The sequence below is a fragment of the Rhinoraja longicauda genome, chromosome 23 (assembly GCF_053455715.1).
Source record: "Rhinoraja longicauda isolate Sanriku21f chromosome 23, sRhiLon1.1, whole genome shotgun sequence".
Lineage (NCBI taxonomy): Eukaryota > Metazoa > Chordata > Chondrichthyes > Rajiformes > Arhynchobatidae > Rhinoraja > Rhinoraja longicauda.
Window position 1 is genome coordinate 33,585,611 of NC_135975.1, and position 24,950 is coordinate 33,610,560.

The 24,950-nt window shown below is 47.5% G+C and overlaps 1 protein-coding gene across 3 annotated transcripts in view; it reads left to right on the forward strand.

The window, feature by feature from the left end:
* The window catches only part of plekhg7 (pleckstrin homology domain containing, family G (with RhoGef domain) member 7), a 79,406-nt gene that overhangs the window by 34,618 nt on the left and 19,838 nt on the right, over positions 1-24,950 (forward strand). For all 3 annotated transcript variants that reach the window (XM_078420197.1, XM_078420198.1, XM_078420199.1), the window contains exons 3-8: positions 3,334-3,359; positions 9,029-9,162; positions 10,730-10,770; positions 16,032-16,127; positions 18,698-18,841; positions 21,341-21,436. In XM_078420197.1, the coding sequence (XP_078276323.1) occupies positions 3,334-3,359; positions 9,029-9,162; positions 10,730-10,770; positions 16,032-16,127; positions 18,698-18,841; positions 21,341-21,436 (537 nt within the window). The remainder of the gene's footprint in view (positions 1-3,333; positions 3,360-9,028; positions 9,163-10,729; positions 10,771-16,031; positions 16,128-18,697; positions 18,842-21,340; positions 21,437-24,950) is intronic.

The window sequence follows — 24,950 nt, forward strand, 5'->3', positions numbered from 1 at the left end:
GTGCATGCTTTCTCTTCCTCTTGCCACATTTCTTGCCTGGCCCAATGCATGGGTCCAGCATTTACTGTTGTTTGAAACGTATGAAGCTCTTTGAGGCTGATCTATAGATCCCACTGTATATACACTGATCAGCCAAAACATTATGACCACATCAATCAGCCAAAACATTATGACCACCTGCCTAATGTGCTGGTATGTGTGCTCAGCACATACGCAGCAGGGTGCAATGCACTGTGTATTGTGACACATTCCTCCCGTAACCACCATTAACATTTTCTGTGACTTGTGCCACAGTCGACTTTCTGTCGGTTCGGACCAGACGGGATAGCCTTCGTTGCCCTCGCACATCGATGAGCCTTGGGCGCCCAACACCCTGTTTGTGGTTTGTCCCTCCTCGGACCACTGTCGGTCGGTACTCACCACTGCTGACCGGGAGCACCCTACAGCCTTGCCGTTTCAGAGATGCTCTGACCCAGTCGTCTGGCCATAACAATTTGGCCCTTGTCAAAGTCGCTCAGGTCTTTACTCCTGCCCATTTCTCCTGCATCCAACACATCAACTTCAAGAACTGACTGTTCACTTGCTGCCTAATATATCCCACCCCTTAACAGGTGCCATTGCAACAAGATAATTAATGTTATTCACTTCGCCTGTCAGTGGTCATAATGTTTTGGCTGATCGATGTAGACACAAAATGCTGGAGTAACTCGGCAAGACAGGCAGCATCTCTGGAGAGAAGGAGTGGGTGACGTTTCAGGTTAAGACCCTTCTTCAGACAAAATATATTTTGACGACCACCTTCATAGTCAAGGTTAGGCTTCAGTGGTGCAATGAAATGCTTTGGGAGATGCGGATGGTGACCTCTTGTGAGGGAGGACCTTTTAGTAGGCCAGTGAGGATCCAGTGATTTGGGCATTGCCCATTGCCTTTCAGGCAAGACTGGGAAGTGCAACAGTGTCATGGAAAATTGGAGAGTGAGGAAGAGTCATCATCTTGTTTAGTTTGGAGATACAGCGCGGAAACAGGCCTTTTCGGCCCACCGGGTCCGCGCCGCCCAGCGATCCCTGCACATTAACACTATCCTACACCCACTAGGGACAATTTTTACATTTACCAAGCCAATTAACCTACAAACCTGTACGTCTTTGGAGTGTGGGAGGAAACGGAGAAAACCCACGCAGGTCACGGGGAGAACGTACAAACTCCGCACAGACAGCACCCGTAGTTGGGATCTAACCCGGGTCTCCGGCGCTGCATTCGCTGTAAGGCAGCAACTCTACCGCTGCGCCACCGTGCCGCCCTTGATATGCGGAGGGTGGTGGGTGTATGGAGCGAGCTGCCCGGGGAGGTAGTGGAGGCAGGTACTCACTTTTAGTGAGTTTAAATGCTCACTTCCTACTCAGGAATGTGTAGGAAGGAACTGCGGATGCTGGTTTAAACTGAAGATAGACACAGAATGCTGGAGTAACTCAGCGGGGCGGGTAGCATCTCTGGAGAGAAGGAATGGGTGAAGTATCAGGTCGAGGAAGAAGGGTCTCGACCCGAAACGTCACCCATTCCTTCTCTCCTGAGATGCTGCCTGACCTGCTGAGTTACCCCTGCATTTTGTGTTTAAAACTCACTTAGAAAGGTAGATGGATTGGATAGGTAAGGCTTCACAGAGTGATACAGCGTGGAAACAGGCCTTTCGTCCTAACTTGCCCATGCCAAACAACATGCCCCACCTATACCAGTCCCACCTGCCCATTGGCCCATACCCCCCTAAACCTATCCTATCCATGTACCTATCCAAATGTTTCCTAAACGTTGTGATAGTACCTGTCTCAACTATTGTCTCTGGCAGCTCGTTCCATACACTCACCACCTTTGTGTAAAAATGCTTCTTATTAAATCTTTCCCCCCAACATAGTCCTCTGGTTTTCGATTTCCCCACTCTGGGTAAAAGACTCTGTGCATTTACCCAATCTATTCCCCTCATGATCTTGTACACCTCTATAAGAGGATTTTTCATCCTCCTGCACTCCAAGGAATAGAGTCCCAGCCTGCTCAACCTCACCCTCTAGTTCAGGCCCTCGAGTCCTGGCAACATCCTCATAACTCCTTTCTGTACCCTCAACAGCTGAGCGACATCTTTGCCATAACAGGGTGACCAAAACTGAACATAATACTCTAAGTGTGGCCACACCAATGTCTTGTACAACTGTAACATGACCACCACGTTTAGAAGGATGTGTGCCAAATGCAGGCAAATGAGACTAGCATAGATAGAGCGGCACAGTGGCACAGCGGTAGAGTTGCTGCCTTACAGCGAATGCAGCGCCGGAGACCCGGGTTCCATCCCGACTACGGGCGCCGTCTGTACGGAGTTTGTACGTTCTCCCCGTGACCTGCGTGGGTTTTCTCCGAGATCTTCGGTTTCCTCCCACATTCCAAAGACGTACAGGTATGTAGGTTAATTGACTGGGTAAATGTAAAAATTGTCCCAAGTGTGTGTAGGATAGTGTTAACGTGCAGGAATCGCTGGGCGGTGTGGACTCGGTGGGCCGAAGGGCCTGTTTCCGTGCTGTATCTCTAAATCTAAAAAAAAATCTAGATGGGGATATCTTAGGATGGATTGGGCAGAAGGGCCTGTTTCCATGCTGTGTGGCGATGAAACTAAAACTATTGACAAATGGTCAGTGGGAAACATTCTCCTGCAAACATGAGTAGGTTTGATCAACAGCATAAGGACCAGGTAGACCATCAGATTACTATGGGCATCTCCATATCTTAGTAATATATCGAAGATGAAATGCTGGAGTAACTCAGCGGGGCAGGCAGCATCTCTGGAGAGAAGGAATGGGTGATGATTAGTGGGAGACCCTTCTCCTCCTTTTGTTTACATACGATGCACCACAGCACGGTGGCACAGCGGTAGAGTTGCTGCCTGACAGCGCCAGAGACTCAGATTTGATCCCGACTATGCAATCTTTCACAGAAAACAGCAAACTGAGCGAGCTGTACGGAGTTTGTACGTTCTCCCCGTGACCTGCGTGGGTTTTCTCCAGGTGCTCTGTTCTCCCACACTCCGAAGACCTACAGGTTTGTAGGCTGATTGGCTTGATATAATTGTAAATTGTTCCGAGCGTGTAGGATAGTGTTAGTTTGTGAGGATCGCTGGTCGGCACGGACGCGGCGGGCCGAAGGGCCTGTTTCTGAGTTGTATCGCTAAACCTAAACTAAACTAAACTGGATTTGAAGATGTAATTATTTATCACAGCTCACTCAGTTTGCTGTTTTCTGTTCTCATCTGCTTGCTGCATCTCATGATTCTTTTTCTGTTCTTCCCCCCAGAACACCCAAGACTCAAAGCCTGAAAGGTAAGGACCACTAAAAGCAGCTGATCCAAGTCTGGTTTTTGTCCTGTGTAGGAAGGAACTGCAGGTGCTGGTTTAAACTGAAGATAGACACAAAATGCTGGAGTAACTCAGCGGGTCAGGCAGCATCTCTGGAGAGAAGGAATGGGTGATGTTTCGGTTCGAGACCCTTCTTCAGTCTGAGAGTCAGGGGAAATGGGAACGAGAGATATAGACGTGATGTAGAGAGATATAGAACAAATGAATGGGAGATTTGCAAAAAAGTAACGATAATAAAGAAAGCAGGCTGTTGTAATCTATGAGCTAGGTCATGGCAACTTATGTAGCTGTTAATTAGTAATCAGGAGTTAATTACAAATTGGGCTTTTACTCAAAGGAACAATCTGGTTATGAGATGGTATGATAGGGCGGCTTAACACAATGAAAGGGTCAGATAAGACACTATTGATGATATTGGCAAAATGCAGGCAATCTTGGGGGGTGGGGGGGAGAAGAGAGGGGGAAAGGGAGAGGGAGAGAGGGAGAGAGGGAGAGAGGGAGAGAGGGAGGGAGGGAGGGAGGGAGGGAGGGAGGGAGGGAGGGAGGGAGGGAGGGAGGGAGGGAGGGAGGGAGGGAGGGAGGGAGGGAGGGAGGGAGGGAGGGAGGGAGGGAGGGAGGGAGGGAGGGAGGGAGGGAGGGAGGGAGGGAGGGAGAGAGAGAGAGAGAGAGAGAGAGAGAGAGAGAGAGGAGAGAGCTAGCTAAACTTCTAAGCTAAAGTAAACTTTTAAGAAGGTTGGCACCATCCTGGGCACAGCAAAACATTATCATCCCATCCATACTGTGAACATTAATACCCTCCACCACTGACAGCGAGTTCCTATAGTCTGTACTATCCATAAAGTTACTTATCCAAGCACCTCCAAAACTCACCGTTGTTGCCATCAAGAAGAAGAGCAGAGGAATGTTGAGTGGGCCAAAGAATGGCGAATGGAGTTATAGTTCAGTTTTTAGTTTAGAGATACAGCACGGAAACAGGCCCTTTGACCCACTGAGTCCGCACCGGCCAACGATCCCCGTACATTAACACTATCCTGTTTGTCTTTGGAGCGTGGGAAGATCCCGGAGAAACGTGCAAACTCCGTACAGACAGCACTCGTAGTCGGGATGGGACCCCGGTCTCTGGCGCTGTAAGGCAGCAACTCTACCGCCGCGCCACCCAATTCTGACAAATCAAGGTGTTTCATTTTGAAAAGTTAAACCAGTGTAGGACTTTCACCGTGAACAGTGGGCTCCTGAACAGTGTTACAGAGCAGATGAACCTATGGTACCAGTGCACAGTTTGCTGAACGTGATGTGACAAGTGAGCAGAATGGTGAAGAGGATTTTTGGAACATTGGTCTTAATCGTTCGGCCTTTGAGTCTGGAGGTTGGAATGTTATGTTCCCAAGTTATAGGAGTAGAATTAGGCCATTTGGCCCATCAAGTCCACTCCGCCATCCAATAATGGCTGATCTCTGCCTCCTAATACCATTTTCCTACCTTCTCCCCATATTATCTCAATGGTGTCAGATTAGGTAAGGGGGAAGTGCAATACGACCTGGGTGTCCTTGTACACCAGTCACTGAAAGTAAGTGTGCAGGTGCAGCAGGCAGTGAAGAAAGCTAATGGCATGTTGGCCTTCATAACAAGAAGATTTGAGTACAGGAGTAAAGCGGTCCTTCTGTAGTTGTACAGGGACTTGGTGAGACCACATCTGGAGTATTGTGCGCAGTTTTGGTCTCCTAATTTGAGGAAGGGCATCCTTACTATTGAGGCAGTGCAGCGTAGGTTCACGAGGTTATTCCCCAGGATGGCGGGACTGTCATATGAGGAAAGATTGGAAAGACTGGGCTTGTATTCACTGAGTGAGACGTATAAAATTATAAAGGGAGTGGACAAGCTAGATGCAGGAAAAAATGTTCCCAATGTTGGGGGAGTCCAGAACCAGGGGCCACAGTCTAAGAATAAGGGGTAGGCCATTTAGAATGGAGATGGGGAAAAACTTTTTCAGTCAGAGAGTTGTAAATCTGTGGAATTCTCTGCCTCAGAAGGCAGTGGAGGCCAATTCTCTGGATGCTTTCAAGAGAGAGCTAGATAGAGCTCTTAATGATAGCGGAGTCAGGGGGTATGGGGAGAAGGCAGGAACGGGGTACTGATTGTGGATGATTAGCCATGATCACGGTGAATGGTGGTGCTGGCGCGATGGGCCGAATGGCCTACTCCTGCACCTATTGTCTATTGTCTATTGTAGTGGAGGTCAATTCTCTGTATGCATTTAAGGGAGAACTAGATAGAGCTCTTAAGGATAGCGGAGTCAGGTGGTATGGGAAGAAGGCAGGAATGGGGTACTGATTGAGAATGATCAGCCATGATCACATTGAATGGTGGTACTGGCTCGAAGGGCCGAATGGCCTACTCCTGCACCTATTGTCTATTGTCCATTTTCTACCGCTGTGCCTCCGTGCTGCCCTGTGTGTTGAGCTTTAGCACGTAGGAACGTCATTGTTCCGGTTCATATCTGGTGCCCCTGAGAAATAATCTCTCTTCACACACTAGATGTAATGTGATCATTGTGCCTGCAAGGGCTGTGTTTTGCTCTGTTTAGACAACGGAGTGAATGTCCAATTTAACACGTGTACTGCTTACAATTTCTAAAGCAAAGTACACTAAGGCAACAATCTCAAACAAGTGGAAGCATACCAAACATTTGATATCAGCTGACAGCCTATTATTTCTGAGCAATGATTGATTCGTGCCAACCTTGAGATAAAATATTCAAGGGACTGATTATTTCTACAACATCGTAGAAAACCCTTCTGTCAACATTAATTGGCCATGAGGCACCCCAGCAATTAATTGACTGACAAATAATTATCAAGTGGAGTTTGTAACCATTACAGTCACATGGCAACAGTAACAAAGGGCAGTGTTTACATATTCCCTCTGATTACATCTCAGCATTCCTTTTCCCCGCTTAAAAGGGCAACTATGTGGCACGGTGGCGCAGCGGTAACATATATAACATATAACAACTACAGCATGGAAACAGGCCTGTCCGGCCCTACCAGTCCACGCCGACCATTCTCCCTGACCTAGTCTCATCTACCTGCACTCAGACCATAACCCTCTAATCCCCTCCTATCCATATACCTATCCAATTTACTCTTAAATAATAAAATCGAGCCAGCCTCCACCACTTCCACCGGAAGCCCATTCCATACAGCCACAACCCTCTGAGTAAAGAAGTTCCCCCTCATGTTACCCCTAAACCTTTGTCCCTCAATTCTGAAGCTATGTCCCCTTGTTGGAATCTTCCCCACTCTCAAAGGGAAAAGCCTACCCACGTCAACTCTGTCCGTCCCTCTCATAATTTTAAAAACCTCTATCAAGTCCCCCCTCAACCTTCTACGCTCCAAAGAATAAAGACCCAACCTGTTCAACCTCTCTCTGTAGCCTAAGTGCTGAAACCCAGGCAACATTCTAGTAAATCTCCTCTGTACCCTCTCCATTTTGTCGACATCCTTCCTATAATTTGGCGACCAGAACTGCACACCATACTCCAGATTCGGCCTCACCAATGCCCTGTACAATTTCAACATTACATCCCAACTTCCATACTCGATGCTCTGATTTATAAAGGCAAGCATACCAAACGCCTTCTTCACCACCCTATCCACATGAGATTCCACCTTCAGGGAACAATGCACAGTTATTCCCAGATCCCTCTGTTCCACTGCATTCCTCAATTCCCTACCATTTACCCTGTACGTCCTATTTTGATTTGTCCTACCAAAATGCAGCACCTCACACTTATCAGCATTAAACTCCATCTGCCATCTTTCAGCCCACCCTTCCAAAAGGCCCAAGTCTCTCTGTAGACTTTGAAAATCTACCTCACTATCAACTACTCCACCTATCTTAGTATCATCTGCATATTTACTAATCCAATTTGCCACACCATCATCCAGATCATTAATGTAAATGACAAACAACAGTGGACCCAACACAGATCCTTGGGGCACTCCACTAGACACTGGCCTCCAACCTGACATACAATTGTCAACCGTTACCCTCTGGTATCTCCCATTCAGCCATTGTTGAATCCATCTTGCAACCTCACTATTAATACCCAACGATTTAACCTTCTTAATCAACCTTCCATGTGGAACCTTGTCAAATGCCTTACTGAAGTCCATATAGACAACATCCACAGCCTTGCCCTTATCAATTTCCCTGGTAACCTCTTCAAAAAATTCAAGAAGATTAGTCAAACATGACCTTCCAGGCACAAATCCATGTTGACTGTTTCTAATCAGGCCTTGATTATCCAAATAATTATATATATTGTCCCTAAGTATCTTTTCCATTAATTTTCCCACCACAGACGTCAAACTAATAGGTCTATAATTGCTAGGTTTACTTTTAGAACCTTTTTTAAACAAAGGCACAACATGCGCAATGCGCCAATCTTCCGGCACCATCCCTGTTTCTAATGACGTTTGAAATATTTCCGTCATAGCCCCTGCTATTTCTGCACTAACTTCCCTCAATGTCCTAGGGAATATCCTATCAGGACCTGGAGACTTATCCACTTTTATATTCTTCAAAAGTGTCCGTACCTCCTCTTCTTTAATCATCCTAATTTCCATCACTACTCTACTTGTTTCGCTTACCTCACATAATTCAATATCCTTCTCCTCGGTAAATACCGAAGAAAAGAAATTGTTTAATATCTCCCCCATTTCTTCCGGCTCAGCACATAGCTGTCCACTCTGACTCTCTAATGGACCAATTTACAGCGCCAGAGCTCCGGTTTCCTCCCACACTCCAAATTTCTAGGTTAATTGGCTTGGTATAATTTGTAAATTGTCCCTAGTGTGTGTAGGATGGTGCTAGTGTACGGGGATCGCTGGTCGGCAAGGACTCGGTGGGTCGAAGGGCTAGTTTCTGCGCTGTATCTCTATATTAAAACTAAAGCCGAAATACCTCCCAGATACTCCCCCCAACAACTAGAGACCAGTCCTGAGCTAATATCCACCTCAATGGAGACCCTCGCACTATCTTTAATTGGACTATACTGGACTTTGTCCCGCACTAAACATTATTCCCCTTATCGTGTATCTGTACACTGTGAATGGCTCAATTGTAATCGTGCATTGTCTTTCTGGTGACTGGTTAGTACGCAACAAAATCTTCTCACTGAACCTCGGTACACGTGACCATAAACTAAGCTCTAAATTCTAGTTTAGTTTAGTTTATTTTAGTTTAGATTAGTCTGGTGTGGTTTAGAGATACAAAGAATATTAGTGTACCTTGGTACTTGTAATAATAATAAAGACCATTGGAGCCTTGATTTCCAATAATGTGTGTTAATGCAGCTTTGGTGTGGTTCAGTTAGATCCTTCCTGTTCTGCCAAGAAGGGTCTCGACCCGAAACGTCGCCCATTCCTTCTCTCTCGTGATGCTGCCTGTCCCGCTGAGTTACTCCAGCATTTTGTGTCTACCTTTGATTTAAACCAGCATCTGCAGTTTTTGTTCGTACACACGCTGCCTGAGTTGCTGGGTTACTCCGGCTCGTTGGCGTATCTCCTCTACTGTAGTTGGCATGGCATTGGGTGGTAATACGCCATGTGGTGTGTGTTTGTCCACTGCAGGCACCCCTCCATCCGCAGAGACCGCTCCATGGTGGTTTGTTTACCCGGACTTGAGATCTTTCCAGGGGATTTACTCATCTCTAATGAAGCCGAACATCTTTACCGCACAGCATCCGCTCCCACTCTCAATACAGGTGAGCTGAGGGGCCAGGTGTCAACCATGGACCCGCACGCAGCAAAGCTCCGCGACCCTTCCCTTTTGAGGTGCGTCCTGTTTCAGAAACCTAGTGGTTGGATTATTCCATGGACCGAACACGGTGTCTGTTAGAAGATGCAAGTCACATTCATAAGTTGTCGAAGCAGAATTAGGCCATTTTGCCCATCAAGTCTACTCACCAATTCAATCATGGTTGATCTATCTTTCCCCCTAAACTACATTCTCCTGCCTTCTATATATATATATGTGTGTGTGTGTGCGTGTGTATATATATATATATATGTGTGTGTGTGTATATATATATATATATGTGTGTGTATATATATATGTGTGTGTGTGTGTGTATATATATATATGTGTGTGTGTATATATATATATATATGTGTGTGCATATATATACATGTGTGTGTGTGTGTATATATATGTATATATATATATACACACACACCGATCAGCCAAAACATTATGACCACCTGCCTAATATGTTGTTGGGCCTCCGTGTGCCGCCAAAAGTGAGCCGACCTGCCAAAGCATGGACTCTACAAGACCCCTGAAGGTGTCCTGTGGTATCTGGCATCAAAACATTAGCAGCAGATCCTTCAAGTCCTGTAACTTACAGGTGAGGTGGAGCCGCCGTGGATCGGACTTGTCGATCCAGCACATCCCACAGATGCTCAATCGGATTGAGATTTGGAGAATTTGGAGGCCAGGGCAACACTGAACACTTCGTGTTCCTCAAACCATTCCCCAACAATGTGTGCAGTGTGGCAGGGCGCATTATTCTGCTGAAAGAGGCCACTGCCATCAGGGAATACCATTGCCATGAAGGGGTGTACCTGGTCTACAACGATGTTTAGGTAGGTGACACGTGTCAAATTGACATCCACATGAATGGCCGGACCCAGGGTTTCCCAGCAGAACATTGCCCAGAGCATCACACTCCCCCCACCGGCTTGTCGTCTTCCCACAGTCGGTTTGGACCAGACGGGATAGCCTTCGTTGCCCTCGCGCATCGATGAGCCTTGGGCGTCCAACACCCTGTCGCCGGTTTGTGGTTTGTCCCTCCTCGGACCACTGTTGGTAGGTACTCACCACTGCTGACCGGGAGCACCCCACAAGCCTTGCCGTTTCAGAGATGCTCTGACCCAGTCGTCTGGCCATAACAATTTGGCCCTTGTCAAAGTCGCTCAGGTCTTTACTCCTGCCCATTTCTCCTGCATCCAACACATCAACTTCAAGAACAGACTGTTCACTTGCTGCCTAATATATCCCACCCCTTGACAGGTGCCATTGTAACATGATAATCAATGTTATTCACTTCGCCTGTCGGTGGTCATAATGTTTTGGCTGATCGGTGTATGTACACATGCACACTGAACTTTATCTGGGACAAGTGACAATAACTCCTGACTCTTAACCTGACTCTCCCCTAACAGGAATCTATCAATCTCCATCTGAAACATATCCATTGACTTGGCCTCCACAGCCTCCAACTATCAGATGAGGTTTCCAAATTCTAACACCATCCCATTTTTCTCTTTCAGAATCCAAAAGGTTGAAATGGCCCTTCACAAAGCGAGGACAGGTAATGGTTTATGCCTTCATTCTCTGGAGATTTCATGCGTAGGGAAAGTCAAGTCAAGTCAAGTCAAGTCAATTTTATTTGTATAGCACAGTTCAAAACAACCCACGTTGACCAAAGTGCTGTACATCAGTTCAGGTACTAAGAAACGAACATACAGTAGCACACAAACATAACAGCACATACATAAACAGTTCACAGCGCCCCCTCAGAGGGCCTCAAATGCTAGGGAGTAGAAATAGGTTTTGAGCCTGGACTTAAAGGAGTCGATGGAGGGGGCAGTTCTGATGGGGAGAGGGATGCTGTTCCACAGTCTAGGAGCTGCAACCGCAAAAGCGCGGTCACCCCTGAGCTCAAGCCTAGACCGCGGGATAGTCAGTAGCCCCAAGTCGGCCGACCTGAGGGACCTGGAGATAGAGTGGTGGGTTAGAAAATTTTTGATATGGGGGGGGGGGGGGGGGGGGCAAGCCCATTTAGGACTTTGTATGTGAATAGGAGGAGCTTGAAGTTGATTCTGTACTGTACTGGGAGCCAGTGGAGAGAGGCCAGAATCGGGGTGATGTGGTCCCTTTTACGGGCACCTGTCAGGAGTCTCGCTGTGGCGTTTTGGACCAATTGCAGGCGGGACAGGGATGATTGGCTGATCCCAGTGTATAGGGAGTTGCAGTAGTCTAGGCGGGAGGAGATGAATGTGTGGATGATTTTTTCAATGTCGTCAAATTGGAGGAATGGTTTGATTTTAGCTACGGTACGAAGCTGGAAGAAGCTGGCTTTTACCACAGCGTTGACTTGCTTGTCAAACTTTAATGCAGAGTCAAATATCGCGCCAAGGTTTTTGACATGCGGTTTGGCTAGGGAGGATAGGCTTCCAAGGCTGCCTGTTGTCGTTTTGACAAGGCTGCTTGTTGTCCTCAAGGCAGTGCATGAGGCTGATTAAAATTGACCGGTTGTTGGGTTTCAGGGGGAGATAAAGCTGTGTCATCCGCATAGCAGTGGAAAGAAAGGCCGTGCCTTTGAATGATTTGGCCGAGGGGGAGCATGTACAGAGAGAAGAGAATGGGGCCTAGGATGGAGCCTTGTAGAACTCCGCAGGAGAGGCTAGCTGGGGAAGAGGAATAATTGCCTCTGTTGATGGAGAAACTCCTATCTTTGAGGTACGAAGCGAACCAGCTCAGGACAGTGCCATCAATGCCAACCGCGTACCGGAAACGGTCAATAAGGATGGTGTGGTCCACTGTATCGAACGCTGCGCTGAGGTCGAGAAGGAGCAAGATTGCACAGTCGTCGGTGTCGGTGTCGATGGCGAGAAGCAGGTCGTTGTGTACCTTCAACAAGGCAGACTCTGTGCTGTGGTGGGCCCTGAAACCTGACTGGAAACTTTCCAGGATGGTATTTTGGTGTAGGTAAGGCAGTAGTTGATTTAGAATTGCCTTTTCAAGGACTTTTGACAGGAATGGCAGTTTGGAAATGGGTCTGTAGTTGCTAGGCAAGGTGGGGTCTAGGTTAGGTTTTTTCAGTAGGGGCTGGACCACCGCGTGCTTGAAACAGGTTGGAACAGTGCCAGTGGCCAGAGAACTGTTGATAATAGAGAGGATGCTGGGACCGGCTATTGCAATGACATCCTTCAGAAGGGCAGTGGGGACAGGATCAAGGGGGCAGGTTGCAGGTTTCATAGTGGAGACAAGCTTTGCAAGGGAGGATAGAGTGACGGGTTGGAAACAGTCCAATTTAGATGAACAGACCAGTGAGACAGCTAGGTCACGGGTGGGAGGGGAAATGTTCATTCTAATGTTCTCAACTTTGCTAGTGAAAAATGTAGAGAATTCTTCGCACTTAGCAGGGGACCCAACTAAGCTGGTACTGGGGGCGGGACATATGACAGAGGTAATAGTGTCCTTGGAATTATGAGAGTTTTTGGAGATAAGGTCAGAAAAGTATTGTTCCCTCGCAGACTTTACTGCTTCCTGGTATTTGAGAAGATTGTTTCTCAGAATTTCGAAGGAAATTTGAAGTGTATCACATTTCCACCTCCGTTCTGATTTTCTGCACTCCCTTCTTAGGGCTCTGGTGGTGTCGTTGAGTCAAGGCCGACCTTTGGGCTTAGGCTTTTTCACTTTAAGAGGAGCAACAGAATCCAGGATGGAAGTGCAAGTGATATTAAATAAAGAGATGAGATCCTCAGTGCTGAGATGGGGGGGGAGAAGCCTCAATAGTGCAGATGTTGGGGGCAGCTGTGAGAGCCTCGGAGAACTTACTGGCAGTGAGTGAGTTTATGTCGCGGGAGTAACGAACAGGGAGATGAGATTTGGCGGGAGAGAAAGGCAGAGATGCATCAAATATAATAGCACTGTGATCCGACAGACAAGCCTCAATAATATCAATATTGCAGATTGGGAAACCGGACGATAACACTAGGCCGAGTGTATGGCCTAGCTTGTGAGTGGGTCCAGTGGTAAGTAGAGTCAGATTGAAGGACTCAACCAGGTGCATACATTCACTCACAAGAGACTCAGTAGGACAGCAAACATGAATGTTAAAATCACCAAGAATCATGACCCGGTCAAATTTGGGCAAAATGTTAAAAGGTTAAAGTAGTGCAGATTGTACTGTGGAATGTGATACAGAGTGTGGTACAGGATGCGGATTGGATGATGGTGACAAACCTGACACAGACTGTGGTACATGTTGAACTAACAATGCTTGCACCCTAAAATGCTTGTGTCAAACGTCCCCAGAGAGCAATCATATGTACACCATCTTTCACGTGGGCAGGGACTGTTTTGTGTAGACGGGTTAGTACCTGTGTCAGGGGTTATGGGGAGAAGGCAGGAGAATGGGGTTAGGAGGGAGAGATAGATCAGCCATGACTGAATGGCGGAGTGGACTTGATGGACCGAATGGCCTAATTCTACTCCAGTCACATATGAATTTATGAAAACATGTGCAATCTAATCTGAATTTTATTCCTGTAATGATGAACTCCTGATGTAACTGTCTAGGAAGGAACTGCAGATGCTGGTTTTTACTGAAGTTGGACAAAAAGTTCTCGGGTAACTCAGCGGGGACAGACAGCATCTCCGGCGCAAAAGGATGGGTGACGTTTCGGGTCAGACCTTCTTCAGGTCTGAAGGAAGGTCCCGACCCGAAACATCACCCATCCTTTTACTCCAGAGATGCTGCCTTACCTGCTGAGTTACCCCAGAACCTTGTGTCTAACCCTGATGTTACTGGCTGTCTACTTGCATGCCAACACTCGGTTGCTGTGGACAAATGTTTCTTTCTTGCGATAAATACTAATATACAATTAATAGATATTTTCCTGTGGAACCAGTAATAATTAACATCACGGGTTATAGAAACATAGAAACATAGAAAATAGGTGCAGGAGTAGGCCATTCGGCCCTTCGAGCCTGCACCACCATTCAATATGATCATGGCTGATCATCCAACTCAGTATCCTGTACCTGCCTTCTCTCCATACCCCCTGATCCCTTTAGCCACAAGGGCCACATCTAACTCCCTCTTAAATATAGCCAATGAACTGGCCTCAACTACCTTCTGCGGCAGAGAATTCCACAGATTCACCACTCTGTGTGAAAAAAAACTTTCTCATCTCGGTCCTAAAAGTCTTCCCCCTTATCCTTAAACTGTGACCCCTTGTTCTGGACTTCCCCAACATCGGGAACAATCTTCCTGCATCTAGCCTGTCCAACCCCTTAAGAATTTTGTAAGTTTCTATAAGATCCCCCCTCAATCTTCCAAATTCCAGCGAGTACAAGCCGAGTCTATCCAGTCTTTCTTCATATTAACTGATGCTGGGGATTATCTGACCTTCCAATAGTGCTCTTCCTTCGATTTTTTCCACACTTTTGCACTAGCTTGATAGATATCATCGGGTTCTTTGGACATCTTTAGTCTAGTTTAGTTTAGAGATTCAGAGCGGAAACAGGCCCTTCGGCCCACCGGGTCCGCGCCGACCTGCGATCCCCGCACACTAACACTATCCTGCACACACTAGGGACATTTTACACTTATACCGAGCCAATTAACCAACAAACCTGTACGTCTTTGGAGTGTGGGAGGAAACTGAAGATCTTGGAGAAAATCCACGCAGGTCACGGGGAGAACGTACAAACTCCGTACAGACAGCACCCATAGTCGGGATCGAACCTGGGTCTCCGGCGCTGCATTCGCTGTAAGGCAGCAACTCTACCGCTGCGCCACCGTGCCGCCCTCTTTGTATGACCCAAGATGGGTGCTCCTAAACCTCTGGGACCATGATGGTTGAAGTATTTCTAGAGTCCTAGAGTCACACAGCATGGAAAACGGCCCTTCAGCCCAACTTGCCCGTGCTGACCAATGTGCCCCATCCTCATCAGTCCCACCTGTCCATGTTTGGCCCACGTGTCTCCAAACTTTTCCTGTCCATGTACCTGTCCAAATATTCTTTAATTGTTGCAATAATCCCTGCCTCAACTACCTCTTCTGGCAGCTTGTTCCATACACCCACCACCCTGTGTGTGTTTCCTGTTTCTGTTCCTTCTGACCCCTGATGACTTTCCACCCCCTTGCTTATCACAGTTCATGACCCAATGACTCTAAGCAGCGTAAAAGTCACAGTCCAGCCAATTCAACCCTTCACTCAGATGGAGTCAAACCACTTGCTCTGGGCACCATGTTTTAGGATAGATGTTGTCAAGCTGAAAGGGTGCAGAGAACATTTACGAGGATGTTGCCAGGACACAATGGCGCAGCGGTAGAGTTGCTGCCTTACAGCGAATGCAGCGCCGGAGACCCGGGTTCCATCCCGACTACGGGCGCTGTCTGTACGGAGTTTGTACGTTCTCCCCGTGATCTGCGTGGGTTTTCTCCGAGACCTTCGGTTTCCTCCCACACTCTTGAAGGTTCGTAGGTTAATTGGCTTGGTAAATGTAAAAAAAATTGTCTCTAGTGTGTGTAGGATAGGGTTAATGTGCGGGGCTCGCTGGTCGACTCGGACCCGGTGGGCCGAAGGGCCTGTTTCCGTGCTGTATCTCTAAACTAAACTAAGACACGAGGGCCTGAGCTATCGGGAGAGGTTGAGCAGACTGGGTCTCTATTCCCTCGAGCGCAGGAGGATGAGGGGTGATCGTATAGAGGTGTACAAAATCATGAGAGGAATAAATCGGGTAGACGCACACAGTCTCTTGTCCAGTGATGCTGCCTGACCCGCTGAGTTACTCCAGCATTTTGTGTCTACCTTCATTTTATGTTCTTGACTCCAGACTAAAGTGAAGCAAAAGCCATTAACCGAGCTGGAAAACCTTCTGGCATCGTTTGAGATCATGGAGCATGACGATCACGGCCTGCAACAGTACAAGGTACTTGTTCCATTGCCCAGTCGGTCTGAAGAAGGGTCTCGACCCGAAACGCCACCCATTCCTTCTCTCCCGAGATGCTGCCTGACCTGCTGAGTTACTCCTGCATTTTGTGTCTGCCTTCGATTTAAACCAGCATCTGCAGTGTTTTTTTTTCCTGCCCAGTCGGTCTCCTCTGATAAACCTCCTCTGCACCCTCTCCAAAGCCTACACGCTCTTCCTGCAAGGACTGCACGCGATGCTCCAACTGTGGCCTCCCCAAAGAGAGGATGGAGTGGTTAGCAGTTCATCTCTCCATCGTCAATCAATCAATCAATGCTTAATTGTCACATGTAACGAATCACACTGAAATCCCTTGCTTTGCATACCCAAGGTATGCAAAGAGTCTCCACATACAGAGCGGTCACGGTGGCGCAGCGGTAGAGTTGCTGCCTTGCAACGAATGCAGCGCCTGAGACCCGGGTTCGATCCTGACCACGGGTGCTGTCTGTACGGAGTTTGTACGTTCTCCCCGTGACCTGCGTGGGTTTTCTCCGAGATCTTCGGTTTCCTCCCACACTCCATAGACAATAGACAATAGGTGCAGGAGGAGGCCATTCGGCCCTTCGAGCCAGCACCGCCATTCAATGTGATCATGGCTGATCATTCTCAATCAGTACCCCGTTCCTGCCTTCTCCCCATACCCCCGGACTCTGCTGTCCTTAAGAGCTCTATCTAGCTCTCTCTTGAATGCATTCAGAGAATTGGCCTCCACTGCCTTTCTGAGGCAGAGAATTCCACAGATTTCCAACTCTCTGACTGAAAAGGTTTTTCCTCATCTCCGTTCTAAATGGCCTACCCCTTATTCTTAAACTGTGTCCCCTGGTTCTGGACTCCCCCAACATTGGGAACATGTTTCCTGCCTCTAACGTGTCCAACCCCTTAATAATCGTATATGTTTCGATAAGATCCCCTCTCATCCTTCTAAATTCCAGTGTATACAAGCCTAGTCGCTCCAGTCTTTCAACATATGACAGTCCCGCCATTCCGGGAATTAACCTAGTAAACCTACGCTGCACGCCCAACATAATGTTAGTGCGCGGGGATCGTTGGTCAGTGCGGAATCGGTGGGCCGAAGCACCCATGCGATCAAGGGGAGAACATGCAAACTCCATGCAGACAGCTTCCGTGGTCAGGATGGAACCCGGGTCTGTGGCGCTGTGGGGCAGCAACTCTACCGCTGCACCACCGTGCCGCCCTAAGTGTGAAATAGTGTATTTCACTCTTGATGCTTACAGTCACTGATTATAGGATTATAATCTACAGCAAGCTCTGCCTCAAACGGTCAGCCAGCATAGTCACGGACTCACACCACCCTGATCACACTTTCATTTCACAAGAAGGTAAAGGAGTCCATAACCCGCGACCTCCAGGTTCAGGAACAGCTTCCTCCCGACAACTATCCGGCTCTTGGACATTAGGGCGGTCACGGTGGCGCAGCGGTAGAGTTGCTGCCTTACAGCAAATGCAGCGCCGGAGTCCCGGGTTCGATCCCGACTACGGGTGCTGTCTGTGCGGAGTTTGTACGTTCTCCCCGTAACTTGCGTGGGTTTCCTCCGAGTTCTTTGGTTTCCCCCCACACTCAAAAGACGTAATTGGCTTGGTTAATTAATCAGGTTAATTAGCTTGGTAAATGTAAAGATCGTCCCTAGTTTGTGTAGGATGGTGTTAATGTGCGGGGATCGCTGGTCGGCGCGGACCCAGTGGGCCGAAGGGCCTGTTTCCGCGCTGTATGTTTAAACTAAACTAAACTAAATTACACAGTACTAACTAAACAATAAAGTGTGGACTGTCTTTGGTTGCACTTCGGGCTATCTTGCACTAGTATTGGGGTTAGTAATTGATTGATGTTTTTGTTTATTATGTTATCTATGAGTACTGTGTTTACAGGTCTGTTGTGAGGCTGCAAGTAAGAATCTCATTATTCCACAGCTCGTATATATAACAATTAAACCCTTTCAACTCTCAACTCTTGATCTTTAAAACCTTCTAGAGAAGTGAGTGCCATCACTCCCCTTTGCTCTCTGCAAAGATAAGTCTCCTTGATTTCTCTTCCGGAAGCTCTCCTTTACGGTCTTAACTCTTTTTTTTAGTTTTTAGTTTTAGTTTTAGAGACACAGCGCGGAAACTGGCCGTTCGGCCCACCGAGTCCGTGCCGCCCAGCGATTCCCGCACACTAACACTGTCCTACACACACTAGGGCCAATTTACAATTATACCGAGCCAATTAACCTTCAAACCTGTACGTCTTTGGAGTGTGGGAGGAAACCGGAGCACCTGGACAAAACCCACGCAGGTCACGGGGAGAGCATGCAAACTCCGTATAGACAGCACCCGTAGGCAGGATTGAACCCGGGTCTCTTGCCCTGTAAGGCAGCAACTCTACTGCTGCGCCACCGTGCCGCCCTGTTGATCAGCCTTGACCTGTAACCATCTCCCTTATGCCAGGGCAGAGGTCTTTCATTAACAGTATCTTTAACTGTATAGTTCATTCATTCATTCATTCATTCATAATCCTCCTTTTGCCCTTTCAGGACAAGAGCTGGCAAGAGGTCCTGAAGCATCAGAACCCAGAGAGCGGGTGTGGGCAGAAGGACAAGAAGCTGCAGGAGGCCATGTGGGAGATCTTCACCACGGAATGCACCTACTGCAGGGACCAGCTCCTGGTGATGGAGGAGGTGAGACCATCCATTGACTATCAGAAAACCTTTGATAAGGCCCCACGCAGGAGATTAGTGGGCAGAATTACAGCACATGGTATTGGGGGTAGGGTATTGACATGGATAGAGAATTGGTTGGCAGACAGGAAACAAAGAGTAGGAATTAACGGAATGGCAGGCAGTGGCGAGTGGAGTGCCGCAAGGCTCAGTGCTGGGGCCGCAACTATTTACAATATATATTAATGATTTGGATGATGGAATTAAAATTACACTAGCAAATTTGCAGATGGCACAAAGCTGGGTGGTAGTGTGAACTACGAAGAGGATGCTTGGAGGTTGCAGGGTGACTTGGACAGGTTGAGTGAGTGGGCAGATGCAGTATAATGTAGATAAATGTGAGGTTACCCACTTTAGTGGCAAGAACAAGGAGGCAGATTATTATCTCAATGGTGTCAGATTAGGAGAAAGGGAAGTGCAACGAGACCTGGGTGTCCTTGTACAACAGTCACTGAAAGTAAACATGCAGGTACAGCAGGCAGTGAAGAATGATAGTGGCATGTTGGCCTTCATAACAAGAGGATTTGAGTATAGGAGAAAATAAGTCCTTCTGCAGTTTTACAGGGCCCTAGTGAGACCACATTTGGAGTATTGTGTGTAGTTTTGGTCTTCTAATTTGAGGAAGGACTTCCTTGCTATTGAGGCAGTACAGCATAGGTTCACAAGGTTAATCCCCGGGATGGCGGGACTGTCATATGAGGAAAGATTGGAAAGACTGGGCTTGTATTCACTGGAATTTAGAAGGATAAGAGGGGATCTTATAGAAACATATATAATTATAAAAGGAGTGGACAAGCTAGATGCAGGAAAAATGTTCCCAATGTTGGGGGAGTCCAGAACTAGGGTCTGAGAATAAAGGTGAGGCCATTTAAAACTGAGATGAGAAAAAACTTTTTCACCCAGAGTTGTGAATTTGTGGAATTCTCTGCCACAGAGGGCAGTGGAGACCAATTCACTGGATAAATTCAAAGAGAGTTAGATAGAGCTCTAGGGGCTAGTGGAATCTAGGGATATTGGGAGAAGGCAGGCACGGGTTACTGATTGTGGATGATCAGCCATGAACACAATGAATGGCGGAGCTGGTTCGAAGGATCAAAGGGCCTCCTCCTGCACCTATTTTCTCTGTTTCCGCGTAACCTGTTGGGGGTATGAAGGTCACCAGTGCTTGCAGGAGGTCTCCTGCACTGAATCTGGGGGACATCAGTAATATTGGTACGTAGCCTTCATCAGTCAGGGTACTGAGTATTGGATCAGAGTGAGGCCCAACGCAAATTGGAGGAACAGCATCTCATATTTTGCTGGGTCAGCTTACAGCCCAGCGGTATGAATACTGACGTCTGTAACCTCAAGTAACCCTTGTTTTCCCTCTCTACAAACCTCCCTCATTGTAGTTCCACTGTCCTCCTGATTCAATGTTACTGATTATATGCCTCGTTGTCACCTTCCCCTCAGAAAACAATGATCCATTCTGCATTTTCCTTGAACTACGTCCCTTTTGATCTATTGTTTTCACGCCTTACCCTTCCATATCTCTAGACTCCCTCTCCCCCTGACTTTCAGTCTGAAGAAGGGTCAGGCAGCATCTCTGGCGAACATGGACAGGTGACGTTTAGGGTGGGGAACCTTCTTCAGACTCTGACAGAAAATCCCGGCCTCGCTGAGTTCCTCCAAGTGTTTGCTTTGTGTTTTGCTCGAGTGGAGAGTTGTCTGTGTCTGCTGCCATCCCATTTTCCCTTTTCCCTGTCGGAGGTTGAAATGGGACAAGCCCTTGTTTGGGCAGAGGAGGCAGTGAGGCTTCTTGACTGTTTCAACACCCCAACTTTCAGTGCCAATTATTCCAAGATGCCTGAGGTTGCCCCAGTCCTGTTCGTTTTGATCCCTGTGAGCTCCTTGGCTTGGGGACGTTCCATAATTCCACACTCATACAATGATTCAACAATACTTTATTGTCACGAGTACCTCGGTACAGGGAGATTCGAGGAATGGGTGGGTTAGCACATGATGAGCGTTTGACAGCACTGGGCCTGTACTCACTGGAGTTTAGAAGGCCTGGATAGAGTGGATGTGGAGAGGATGTTTAAACTGGTGGGAGTATCTCGGACCAGAGGTCATAGCTTCAGAATTAAAGGGCGCACTTTTTGAAAGGAGGTGAGGAGGAACTTCTTTAGTCAGAGGGTAGTTAATCTGTGGAACTCATTGCCACAGAAGTTTGTGGAGGCCAAGTAAATGGCCAAAGTAAATTTCTAAGGCAGAAATTGATAGATTTTTGATTAGTGCGGGTGTCAGGGGTTATGGGGAGAAGGCAGGAGAATGGGGTTGAGAGGGAAAGATAGATCAGCCATAATTGAATGGCAGAGTAGGCTTGATGGGCCGAATGGTCTAATTCTGCTTCTATCACTGATGAACATGCATTCCATCCTGGCTTTTATAAGTCACTCAAAATCTGTTTGTCTTTTCTAGGTTTTCCTGAACACTTTGATATTTCTGAAGAACGGGGGATGGCTTCTAGACGTTGACCCGTGGAGACTGTTTGCAAACTTAAACGAATTGTCCAAGGTAACGTGGACGTTTGGAATATAATAATAATCATGCAGAGAACGGTTCCATCAGCCCACTGAGACCCCACCAACCATCAGGCAGCCATTTATACTAATCCTGCACCAGTGCGATTATTATTCTCCCCTCATTTCTCGAGTCAGTGCAGAGACAAGAGGCTAAATGGACTCCTAGTAGGTAACAAATAGGGTGGCGCAGCGGTAGAGTTGCTGCCTCACAGCGCCAGAGACCCGGGTTCGATCTCGACTACGGGTGCTGTCTGTCGGGAGTTTGTACGTTCTCCCCGCAATCGCGTGGCTTTTCTCCGGGTGCTCCTGTTTCCTCCCACAGTCCAAAGACGTGCGGGTTTGTAGGTTAATTGGCTTTGGTAAAAATTGTAAATTGTCCCTAGTTTATAGGATAGTGTTAATGAACTGGGATCGCTGGTCGGCACGGACTCGGTGGGCCGAGGGTCCTGTTTCCGCGCTGTATCTCCAAACTAAAACTCGTCCTGCCCCCGGATGTGATTCCACACCGGCACATTTTAAGGGTCAATTACTGTAATGTGGGAGGAAATCAGTGCCCCGTCAGCGAGAAATGTGCAAACTCCGCACCTCAGGGTTGAATCTGGGCTAATGAAGCTGTGCTGCTTGATGGGGAGAACGTCTCGTAGAGGGATATACCTGTTACTAGCCAAGATTTATGTTGAAAGACTGGAGCGACTAGGCTTGTATACACTGGAATTTAGAAGGATGAGAGGGGATCTTATCGAAACGTATAAGATTATTAAGGGGTTGGACACGTTAGAGGCAGGAAGCATGTTCCCAATGTTGGGGGAGTCCAGAACAAGGGGCCACAGTTTAAGAATAAGGGGTAGGGCATTTAGAATGGAGATGAGGAAAAACTTTTTCAGTCAGAGAGTTGTGAATCTGTGGAATTCTCTGCCTCAGAAGGCAGTGGAGGCCAATTCTCTGAATGCATTCAAGAGAGAGCTAGATAGAGCTCTTAAGGATAGCGGAGTCAAGGGGTATGGGGAGAAGGCAGGAACGGGGTACTGATTGAGAATGATCAGCCATGATCACATTGAATGGTGTTGCTGGCTAGAAGTGCCGAATGGCCTCCTCCTGCACCTATTGTCTATTGTCTATTTGGCCGAATATCAATATGCCTGGTGGCTAGAATGGGTAGATGTTTCCATAGCAGTGCACCCGAGCACCCTACTCTGCAACATGTGTAGAGACCCACTACCTAGGTCACTTGGCCTCCTGCCTCTGTACCGACTCTTGGTTAGAACTACCCCAGGTAGGTTTGGTGGTAGGAATGAAGGCGTAGACTACTTTCTAAATGGGGAGAGGATTCGGAAATTGGAGCTGGATAGGTACTCGGGAGTGCTGGTGCAAGATTCCCAAAAGGTTCATCTGCAAGTCGAATCTGTAGTAAGGAAGGCCAATGCAATGCTAGCCTTTATTTTGAGAGGACTAGAATACAAAAACAGGGATGTAATGCTGAGGCTCTATAAGGCACTGGTCAGAATGCATTTGGAGTATTGTGAGCAGTTTTGGGTCCCATATCTGAGGAAGGATGTGCTGTCTCTGGAGAGGGTCCAGAGGAGGTTTACGAGAATGGTCCCAGGAATGAGTGGGTTAACTCATGATGAGTCTAGAGTTTAGAAGGATGAGGGGGGGGGGGGGGGGGGACCTCATTGAAACTTACCGAATAGTGAAAGGCCTGGATAGAGTGGATGTGGAGAGGATGTTTCCACTGGTGGGAGAGTCTAGGACCAGAGTCACAGAGTGATACAGTGTGGAAACAGGCCCTTCGGCCCAACTTGCCCACACCGGCCAACATGTCCCAGCTACACTAGTCCCACCTGCCTGCACTTGGTCCATATCCCGCCAAACCTGTCCTATCCATGTACCTGTCTGTTCTTAAACGTTGGGATTGTCCCAGCCTCAACTACCTCCTCTGGCAGCTTGTTCCATACACCCACCACCCTTTGTGTGAAAAAGTTACCCCACAGATTCCTATTAAATCTTTTCCCCTTCACCTTAAACTTATGTCCTCTGGTCCTCGATTCCTCTACTCTAGGCAAGAGACTCTGTGCATCTACCCGATCTATTCCTCTAATGATCTTATATACCTCTATAAGATCACCCTTCATCCTCCTGCACTCCAATGAATAGAGATCCAGCCTACTCAACCTCTCCCTGTAGTTCAGTCCTGACAACATCCTCATAAATCTTCTCTGAACCCTTTCAAGCTTGACAATATCTTTCCCATAACATGGTGCCCAGAACTGAACACAATACTCTAAATGCGGTCTCACCAACGTCTTATACAACTGCAACATGACCTCCTGACTTCTACACTCAATACCCTGACTGATGAAGGCCAATGTGCCATAAGCCTTTTTGACCACCTTACAACTCGACCTTCAAGGTACCATGCACCTGTACTCCTAGATCCCTCTGCTCTACAACACTACCCAGAGGCTACCATTTGCTGTGTAGGTCCTGCCCTTGTTCGACGTCCCAAAATGCAACACCTCACACTTCTCTGTATTAAATTCCATCAACCATTCCTCCGCCCACCTGGCCAATTGATCCAGATCCTGCTGTAATTGTTCACAACCATCTTCACTATCTGCAAAACCACTCACTTTTGTATCATCAGCAAACTTGCTAATCTTGCCCTGTATGTTCTCATCCAAATCATTGATGTAGATGACAAACAGTAACGGGCCCAGCACCGAACCCTGACGCACACCACTAGTCACAGGCCTCCAGTCCGAGAAGCAACCTTCCATCATCACCCTCTGCTTCCTTCCATGGAGCCGATTTGCTATCCATTCAGCTATCTCTCCTTGGATCCCATGCGATCTAGCCTTCTAGAGCAGCCGACCATGCGGAACCCTGTCGAATGCCTTACTGAAATCCATGTACACAACATCTACAGCTCTGCCCTCATCGACCTTTTTGGTTACGACTTTTAAAAATTCAATCAGATGTGTGAGACACAACCTCCCACGTACAAAACCATGCTGACTGTCCCTAATCAGCCCTTGCCCATCCAAATGCCTGTATAACCTACCCCTCAGAATACTCTCCAGTAACTTACCAACTACAGATGTTAAGCTCACCAGCCTATAATTCCCAGCATTTTCCCTGCAGCCCTTCTTGAAAAAAGGCACAACATTTGCTCCCCTCCAGTATTCCGGCACCTCTCCTGTATTTAAAGACGACTCGTAAATTTCAACCAGGACTCCCGCAATTTCCTCCCAATTTCCCACAATGTCCTCGGATATATCTGATATGACTAGAGGCCATAGTCTCAAAATTAAAGGGCATACCTTTAGGAAGGAGATTAAGGAGGAATCTCTTTAGCCAGAGGGTGGTGAATCTGTGGAATTCATTGCCACAGAAGGCTGTGGAGGCCAAGTCAGTGGATATTTTTGAGGCAGAGATTGACAGATTCTCGGTGTGTGAGAGGTTGTGGGGAGAAGGCAGGCAAAGGGGGTTGAGAGGGAAAGATAGAT